This window comes from Pollachius pollachius (genome assembly GCF_949987615.1).
Source record: "Pollachius pollachius genome assembly, chromosome: 12".
NCBI lineage: Eukaryota > Metazoa > Chordata > Actinopteri > Gadiformes > Gadidae > Pollachius > Pollachius pollachius.
This window is the reverse complement of record NC_136945.1, coordinates 16,561,549-16,571,682: the sequence shown is the minus strand read 5'-3', so window position 1 is coordinate 16,571,682 and position 10,134 is coordinate 16,561,549. Positions and strand designations below refer to the sequence as shown.

Here is a 10,134-nt window from a genome sequence, read left to right as displayed (position 1 = left end):
CAACATGAGCGTCTGCAGCCCACTGGGAGAGAGGGACAATACGCTCGCTTCTATCAAAAGGGGGCAAAACAGATACATTTAATTTTATTTTTTCCCTTTTCAAATCTATTGGAAGTAAAAGCCCACCCATTGTGGTACACTGAACAGGAGAGGCAAAAACAACCTCAAGATACGCTTATGAATGCACACTCAAATAGGCAACACTTTTGGAGGTCTGTTAAAGATAATCAAGTCAATAGATCCTTTGGGCCTTTGCAGCGCGCGAAATGGTCCGCCCATCAACACCCAAGGCGTCTGCTGTTATTGTTACGTTATAAGTTCACCATGGTTCCGTTAGAGGTCAGTATAAGGCTTAATAGTTTCCAGTTTAAACGTTGTGCCTGTTTTACCTTCACCGCTTAAGTCCTCATTGCTTCTCAAAACATAACGAGTTCTGTCCTTGTTTTTATACAGACATAATAATATGCACTCACCGACCCCCGATCATTACACACACACAAAAACACGTGCGCACACACACACACACACTCACATTCACACTCTCTCTCTCACACACACACACACACACACACACACACACACACACACACACACACAAACACACACACACACACACACACCGACACACACACACACACACACACACACACATAGATTACTATCACAATAATACAATAAATCGCACCGAATCTCATATCAATATCATTCTTTGGGGCCGTAGGTTTGGGTGACTACCGGCCAATCAGAAAGTCGGAGGACACATGCTGGCTCATGGGACAGAAAGACTGCCACTAGCCTCGCTAAATGACCGCTCGGTTAATGAGAAAAGACATGCTGATTAAAGGTCAACGCAAATCCATTGATAAACAGGAGACGATATTCAAATATATTTCGACCTAAAGTGCTTCTTCAGATCTTTAATAACCGGGTCAACTTCAATAGAGTAGGCTATAATCCTCGCGCAGATTTACTAATTGTTTAGTAAATTTACTAAATATTTTTTAAGCGCAGTGCGCGCGCAATAGTCGCGCGCTTATGAGTGCCCGCGGGCTTCGCCACCACTATGGAACTGTTCTCACGGAGAGAGGACCGTCGCACTTGCGCGGCAGTCTGGATGGTGAAGCAAGGCGGAACGCTGATGATCTTTTCCCGCGTGTGTTGAATGAAACATTGAACCCAACGCCGGGATATAGGAGCACTCTCAAAGAAAAGGAGGAAATAACACTATTTTATTTTCTTCTACACTCTCAGAAGTAAACAAATAAAAAAGCGCAAGAGAAAGAAAACGCTCTATTGCAAGGTATGGGAGTAGTTCGTTATTCATGAAATTTATTTATTTGACGCGTTTGTCCCGCTTTATTTGTCATTTGTCATCGGTCTTTTACGGATGCTATTTTATTCTGACGCGTTTCCAAGAAGTGGATCCAATACATACAAAACCTCTGTTTAGCCTAATAGGCTCTTTAATGGGAAGGATTCCCAGGATAACTGCTAATGACCTCCTCTGTTTATTCCAGGCACTGTGCGGTTAACACGTTGTAAATTGCAAGCGCTATATTGCACGGGACGGCTTTCCGTTATGTGTTCATTGACAGAAGAGGTGTACTCTGATTGAATATACATTTAATTGTACAAGCTTGGTGCTGCTTCTGGATGGCCGAACCCTGATCGATTGATCAATACAATCGAAAAGAAGACTGATGGGTTGTTTGTATGTGTGTGTGTGTGTGCGTGCGTGTGTGTGCGTGTTTGTGTCTATTCATGTGTGCGCGCGCGCGTGTGTGTGCTTGGATGTGCGCGCGCGTGTGTGTGTGTGTGTGTTTGCGCCTGTGTGCGTCTATGCGCTTTTGTGCGTCGGTGAGTGTGTGTGGGTTAAAAATATGGACGCTGCATGTGTCGCAATTAAATTAATTGTTGAAATGGGCCTCATTTTAATGCCAAAGAAAATTGAAAATTGCCGCCAACAAAATACGATTAAAGGACTGTTTAATAATGCATTTTTTCTGGAACGACTTTGCTTTCATTTAGACACACAGTAGGCCTACAGTAAGGCTGGATACATCTACTTCTATTCGGCTCTTAACATAATGCTGTTTATGATTGATTCATCTTTCAAATGATTTATTTTGAAAGCGGATGATTCCCATTGCTAATGAACGTGTTCAACATGAGTCAGTAACTCAATCAGTGTTACAAAATCTCCTCCTTCCCTCCTCCTGCTGCTCCCCCTCTACCTCCTTCCTTCCCCTCCTTCCATCTTCTCTTTCTCCTTCCTCCTCCTAATCCCCGTCATCCTCCTCTTCATCCTCCGTCTCCTCCTCCTCCTCTTCCCCCTTCCTTCTCCTCAACCTCCCCCCCCCCCTCCCCCCCCCCCCCCCCCCCCCCCCCTGCCCACTCCTCCTCCTTCCTCCCCTCCTCCAGCTCTCCAGGATGTGTGGCATGGACGTGGACCTGGGGGAGGCGGGCTCCGGTGAGGAGGACAAGGAGGAGGAGTTCTGGCTGGGGGAGGAGGTGAAGCTGTTCCCCCCCCAGCTGGCCCACACGGGGGGCAGCGCGTGGGGCAGCCGAAGGGGCTGGCCGGGCTGCCTGGCCTGTGGGGCCGGGCTGGTGCTGTGGAACCTGGGGCTGGTCCTGCTCAGTGCTGTGCTGCTGGCCACCGTCTTCTCCCTGGTGCTCCTGCCCGCCCTGCTGCTGCTCTACGCCGGCTTCCTGTGCCACTCTAGGGTAAGAGGGAACCACATGAAACCACACTGTCGTACCGTCGTCTTTATGAGCAGCGATTCTTAAAGGTGACACATTATACCACCAGGCGTGCGAGTTACAAGCCGTTTTGAAAATCGGCCCCTTCTGACATCCCAAGTGGGCGCGTCCACCTAGATGTGTGCTGTATAGGTCGGTCTACCAGCCTACCCAGTGGACTGTAGCTGCTCATCTATCCGTCATACATCTAGGTGGGAATGCCCACTTGTGATGTCAGAAGAGGCAGCTTTTCAAAACGGCTTGTGACGGCTAATCACACTCACACCTGGTGGTATAATATTTCAACTTTAAACTATGGGTCTGGACTGGAGCCCAAATTGGTATTGAGCCTGTTGGAGGTTGCTCACGGTCTGAAGATGCACAGAACACCTGTAACCAAAGGGACATAAATTTCTCTTTGGTCCTCAGAGTTTTCTGAGGTTTTGCAGTTTGTACGCAGAATTTGCCTTTCAGGGGCCGGGACAGAACAGTTTGTGAGCCCCTGCTTTAGAGTAACGTTACGCGTCTGTTTCCCTTCCACAGGCCCGTCCAGTCCTCAACAGATCCATTTGTTGTCGCTGTAGATTGCTAGGCTGACTGGTCGCCATCAGGTTGTGCGTATGCTGCAAGCGAACGCACTTAAATATAATGTGTCTACACAGGGAGAGGAAAAACACAGACTGCGCAATCGTCTATTTCAGGTAGAGGTGTTTGTCTGGCCAAATCACTTGAAATGGCGAGAGGCGTTGACATGGTTACTCTTAGTGCTGCAACACTGCCATCGCCTCCCACCTGAACTATTGTTAAAACATCACAATATAAACAACCTCCTGTCCATGGATGCGAATTACAGCTGGACCGTTTTATTACAGTAAGTAAACTCAGCTTTTCAGATTGTGCTTCAATGCAGGTGCAGGCCTCCGTCCCAAGAGGAGAGCACTAAGCTGGAGCATGGAACAGTTCATGTAGCGGACTATTTACCTCGGGACTTATCTGCCACCCCCCAGGAGTCAGCTGACGCTGGAGCAGGCTTTGATATAAATAGTCTATGCTAGTGATACATCGCTTATCGAGACATTGTGCTTGAATTTGTCGAGGGCCAACTGTTTCGAATGCACTCCATCCTAAATAGAAACCTTCTAGAACAGCTTGCTGACCCTAAACACAGCGCAATACTGTCTTGCCTGAATCAGTGGTGGATTTAGCCATTAAAATGTTTTATTAAGTGTTTGCCTTGGATTTATTGTGCTGATGGTTCAGCCGTTATATTTCATTGCGATCTCTTCTCCTTGGGGGTGTGCCAGAGGCCTTGGCTGACTGGATGATTACATTTTGGAATCACTTCTGACCTGCCCACCGAATTTGATTAGATCAATTTATGCAATTCATCCCTTTGGATAAATGTCCATTGAGTTGGAGATTGACATGACATGAACAACATGAAAATCCATATGATGACATCATTGGTTCCCAACCTAAGGGTTGGGACCCGACTCAGGGTCCGCTGAGATAAATATAGGGTCGCAGGAGATTCCTGCATCAGCTACAGAAAACGTATGATAAATTTAGGAGGGCCGTAGAAACGGTCTCAAAGCCGTCCTGTAGACTCCCTAATGATTCAGAGCCATGAGCAAACTATTACAAATAAACTATTGTGTAGTAGTGTAGAAGAACGATGCGATAACGTTCATTTTGATGTCTCACCTAACTCTACTCTCCTAACGCCGCTGATTCAATGTGCCTGATCACGGATCATTGTTATTCAATATCCTTAGGCTCATAGCATAATTGCCACGTCATATTTTAAGTTTCATTTATTTAGATAGAAAAAAAAATGCCTAAGTCAAATAGATGACTTAGGCAGATAGTGATTATGGAATGTAAAAAGCACTCTGATTGGCTTTGGATATAGCCAATGAGGCGCACTGAATCAGCAGCGTTAGGAGAGTAGAGCCAGGTTTTATATTTAAAAATTGCCAAAATATGACTTAGCTAGGAGGCTAACGATATGTGGATTTGGTCAAAACGAATTTGAGTGGTAGCTGATAGTAGATGAAAAAGTAGATGTTGGTTCACAAATAAAACGTTGAGCGCTAGAAAACGGCGTGACGTGCCAGAAAGGGTAGGGAATCAAGGCAGGAGGCAGGCAGAGTGGGAGTCCATGCAGCGGTCCTCTCTCCACATGATCTGCGGTTTGATGGTTCGTTAACTGATGGAGCACAGAGCCAGGAGACCCAGGAGGAGATAAGGGCTCAGAATGGTTATGTCTTCTACCATCTACCTCTCAGTATCAGATGTGCCCCGGCCTACTGATATGAAGTTCAAATGGGCCGTGATCCCAAAGCAGGGTTTGCATGCACAGGTTGTGCGTGTGTGTGTGTTTGTGTGTGTGTGTGTTTGCGTGCTTGCGTGTGTGTGTGTGCGTGTGCATGTGTGTGTCAAATAAAATTTCCCTTGAAGGATCACAATAGGAAAATTCTGAGTTAAACTGCCTTTATAGAAGCCACCATATCCAAACACACTCAATCTTAGACACGTGAAAGAAACGTGAAAGAAAGGGAGCGACAGATACAGATGATGAGTTTGTTTCTTCCACACATTTGCATGTGTCTGTGTCTGCACATCAATCGTGAGCACAACAGTGACTGAGTGCATGCGACAGGAAGCTGCTATGGCGATGTTTCTATTGTGCTTTATCAGCGTGGTTCTCCCTCCCTCTGCCTATTTCATTGTTTTATTCCTCTTCCTCAAACTCTGTCCATCTGTATCGGTTTCTCTTTCCTTCTGTTTCTTTCTTTTTCTTTCTGTCTCTCTCCCTCTCTCTTTGTCTCTCAATTTGTTTCGCTCTCTCTCTTTGTCTCTCAATTTGTCTTTCTCTCTCTCTCTCTCCAATCTCTTGCCGATAACTCTCGCCCGACAATCTCACGTGATTAACTTCCCCCCTGGGTTATTGACAGCTCTGAGCTGTGCTTATCTGTAGAGCGAGGCTGGGAGAGACTCAGTCACAGCCCACAGACTCTCAAACAGCCCACAATTTCACCAAGGGACTAACGCACGCACGCACAGACACACACACAAATACACACACACACACACACACACAAGAAGGACACACATGGACACACTTGGCTGACACACAGCAGGCTTCTTCTAACCCAATCAGGGTTTGTCAATAAGAGGCTGGAACGGGTAATGATGAGGAAGAAAAACACAACGCATGTCCGCCTGCGCCACAGCTGTAACACCCTTCGTCCATCTCGCTCCCCAGGTTCTGGACTCCAGCGCCGCCCTCTGTCGTTACCTCGACGATAACAGTTCCTCAGCCCTCATCATCTTGGGCTTCGTCATGATGTCCCCCTTAGTGGTGGTGGCGGCGGCCATCTTCTGTGGCCTGCTCCGTCGGTTGCGAGTCCTGGCCCTCCTGCAGCCCGTCACACGGGCTTGGTACCAGGGAAGCATCCTGGACTGGGCGGGCAGCCTCAACGCCTGGGTGTGATCTTGGAGGTCCTGCTGGACACACATGGGCCCCCCCTGTTTGGAGGGGCCGGTTCGTCATGTCTATACTGGCCCCATTTGTCTGTTGATGGAGAATAATTACAACTAAATAACGTGAGCGTCCGTTAGTCTACAAGTGTCATGTTTGTTTTGGATTTTGATATTGTTCAGCTCAGTGTGATGATGTGAAGAAGTAAATATATATATATAGAGCGTATATATTATGTTGTTTGGTTTCCGACATACAGTGAAATACGTGTTTCCGATTACACGATTGGAGGATGATGCTGTTACGTCAGTTCGATCGGAAAAATATGTCACATACCCGAAAATTGCCCAGAAACTCTGAGAAAGTGCAAGATTTTCAGAGGTTCTTACAACATAGTCGCACAAAATGATTGTTTAAGATGTTTAAGATGTTAAGTTATTCTTTGGTTATTATGGAAGAAATTTGGGTTGTTGTATTCCGGTTTAATACATTTTGCAAATTTCATCTCCGATTGGCATGCGTAATATATTTAATGGTATTGGCAACAAGGCAGAATGATGATCCCATATTTGCCCACAATTGTTATTGAACCAAGCATTGTTCCATAAACCACAAACATTCCTGACACTGGAGAAAATTAATATTCAATGTATATTTCAGCATATTTGTAAAATTATACGGAGTAAACCACCCATAGTGAATCAGCCAGATGTTTGTTTTGGTCTTTATTTATGTATGTACTTCATCCTTTTATTGAATAACATGTTATCTATTTAAATGTTATTTATTATTATGCATTTGTTTTTTATGTATACTAAAATGTCCCTTTTTAATAAAATGCTTTTATTCAGTGTGGTTATTACGTGGTACATTCCTTACCAGCCTCAATCCTCTCGCCGATGCCTGATTACAATGTAAGTACCAAGTTTAACTCGTGGGTCTGAGCCAAAGGACAATTGGCTCTGAGTAATTAAGGCCGTTTCAAAGAAGTGGCGTTGTAAACCCCCGCTTGATTTTAATTGGCTGTCGGTGTCATCTAATTATCTCATTCGTGGACATATTAGGGAGGTTAATTGGAGCCATGTTTACTTCCATGTGTGTATTTTGGATTCCTTCAATGGATAAAATAACCAGCTTGCGAATGTTATTTTGGCGCTCGTCCAAACATTTCATTTCTGATTACATATAGACACTGAATCAAGAACCTTCATTGGTATAATCTAATGGAAGTTGAGCTGCTTAACTATAGAATCGCAGTAAAGATAAACATGACTAATTATTTGAAGGAATAATTTAACTGTATTGCAACATTGAAGACTAAAAATAAACCCTTAGAAGCATTTCTGTGATGCTTACATATTATTCGTTATGGTGAATGCCCTGTTATATAATCATAAGCTTGACGCAAACTCAAGAAAACTCTGGACAGAATGCAGACAAATAACACACATGAATCAAAAATGCCTACAAACTGCTTTAAATAATAACTTGGGTATTTTACATCCTGGACCCTATTTTACCTTTGTTTTGGGTCAAAGCAAGCGGCTGAACATTTTGGACATTTCGCTCAATACTGGTCCAGTATTGAACGAAAACTCTTCAGCCCTCAATCGTGAAACGTGCTGCAATCTGGCTCTTTCGGGCAAAGCGTCAATTAATGTACGTCCTCTAAAAGTTCCCACTGACAGCCTCAAATTGTTAATATAATTGACTGACAACATTATGAAAAGTATCAAACAAATCCCCCTCTAACTTTTGTTTTATCAGGTTTGTTTCTTAAGTATTGCTCAAGGAGAAGTCTCCCTCTGAAATTTTGTGCAAGAAATATCAATATTGCCAATACAATTACAATCCCCTGTAATCAAAGTAATTTAGATAACACTAAGCTACGCTTTCTGTAGACCAACTAGACCACATCTTGCCTGTATTACTCTCTAAAACTCTTAATCATGTTTTCGCTGTTCTTTTCTGCAACATCTCAACTCTCACGAGACTTCTTCTTGGGCGAGACTTGATTAGACACAATAATAAACAGACCAGATCAATGAAAAGGCAAAGACAAAAGTTTCATATTTCCGTCGGGATCCTTTCTATAACGTTGTTAGACACTTGTAAACAATCTCAGCCTGTCAGGGGCAAATACAAGCACTCTTACAGGATGTAGATTGACAGTGTAAATTGCAGCAAATTTTACACTGAGCGATCCTGCTCAATACTGGATCAATGTCAAAATGGTAGTCCGTATTTGCCCATTAGAAACAAAATAATGTGAAAATAGGGTCCCGGTGGAATGATTCCAAAGCTACCCTTTAAGACCTTACAAAATCTTGACCCCTGAATCAATTACTGTAAATGCCAACAGGTCTCACTTTGTCTAAACACACCAAAGCCTGTTTTGGTTTAACGCAAATAGGTGGCTGCAGTTCACAGCAAGTCCTATAATGATCATAATGGAGTCATTTTGTCTCCATTAAAAGGTGAGTAAAGGCAGAAATTCAAAGCAGTGTTTTTCAGTTGGAAAACATTCAGAAACTGTATGTTTTCCTGAACAAAAGGCTAAGAGGATGTAACTGTTCGCTGTTTCAGGGCCTACAAAGCAATTAGGGGCTACTTAAGTTAGCCGAACAGCAAAACATGCACATAAATGCAGAATATTTTTTATTTCCATGAACTAACTCCTGTTTTGATTGTCTTCCCTGTTTTTAATACCGAAGCAGTTCATATTCATCATGTTGTTTTAATACAAATGAGGTCTTATTCATAAGACCTGAGTTTTGAGTCCCCAAGGTGTTAATACATGTAATCAGCAATCTGAAAGGTTCCCTGATGAGGACGCTTGGTGTGGGGAAGTGTGACCATGTTATTATGTCACCTACAATCAGACACTTTACTGGTCTCCATGACAACCTTGACGTGTTCAAAGGATTTTTTTATGGTTTAGTTCATACAGGTACACACAATTTATGAGGGAAGGATACTTTGAGATGCAAAGTAGGATGGGATGTATGTTATTAATAAAACAGTAAAGTATGTTTGTTCATACCACAAAAAGTGTATCTCAGTTCTTTTGGAAGAACAGAAGATGTGCCGGCCCAACTCCATGTCAGTTCAAGAGGCCGTCCAGAGAAGACCTTGAGCCAATACTTAACCACCAATGAAAGACAGTATAGAGTATATTACTGGTGTACCGCTTGTCTCAAGAGCAGTACACACTGAAAATGTGTGTGTGTGAGTGTGTGTGAGTGTGTCTGTTTGTGTGTGTGTGCGTGTGTGTGTGTGTGTGTGTGTGTGTGTGTGTGTGTGTGTGTGTGTGTGTTTGTGCGTGTGTGTGTGTGTGTGTGTGTGCGTGCATGTGTGTACACACACAAACACACACACCGTCATGCATTTCTGTCCTGGAACAGCAGCCTGTGTGTAATGCTTCTCTTGGCACACTGACAATCAGCACCCAAAGGAGCTGTAGCTTCACTGTCAGCCCAGCAACAGTCCCCAGCACGCAGCCATCATCATATCGCTGCATGTCATCTGCTCTACAGCAGCTCTCCATAACCTGGCACCAACCTACCTCACTGATATCTTACACCACCATGCACCCACCAAGAGCCCTCCTCTAGGGTCCTACCTCTCCATCACCTTCTTCTGGAACTCTCTGCCCAAAATACAGCCGGGATTCCTACCTCACTCTCCTCCTTCAAGTCTTCCCACAAAATCCATCTCTTCAATCTAGGAAGGTCCCTGAAGGCTTTTAATTAGAATCATGACTCCTAAAGCTCGTCAGCTACCGGTGTTGCTAAACCAATGACCCACTTGTTGCTGAGTGGGAGGAATGTGGGCGAGTCTCAGCCAAGTTAGGAGGCGATGTCAAGATGTCTGTGATGACTAATTGCTTAATTGGATCCTCCTCAGTTTTT

General features: G+C 44.2%; 1 protein-coding gene across 1 annotated transcript; it reads left to right on the top strand.

Annotated features, from left to right (window-relative positions):
* The first annotated feature begins 733 nt into the window (after positions 1-733).
* tmem88bl (transmembrane protein 88b-like) lies at positions 734-7,074 on the top strand. The gene is made up of 3 exons (XM_079747832.1): positions 734-1,300; positions 2,422-2,724; positions 6,008-7,074. The coding sequence occupies exons 2-3, from the start codon at positions 2,431-2,433 to the stop codon at positions 6,233-6,235; spliced, it is 522 nt and encodes a 173-aa protein (XP_079603958.1). The 5' UTR covers positions 734-1,300; positions 2,422-2,430; the 3' UTR covers positions 6,236-7,074.
* Positions 7,075-10,134: the final 3,060 nt, after the last annotated feature.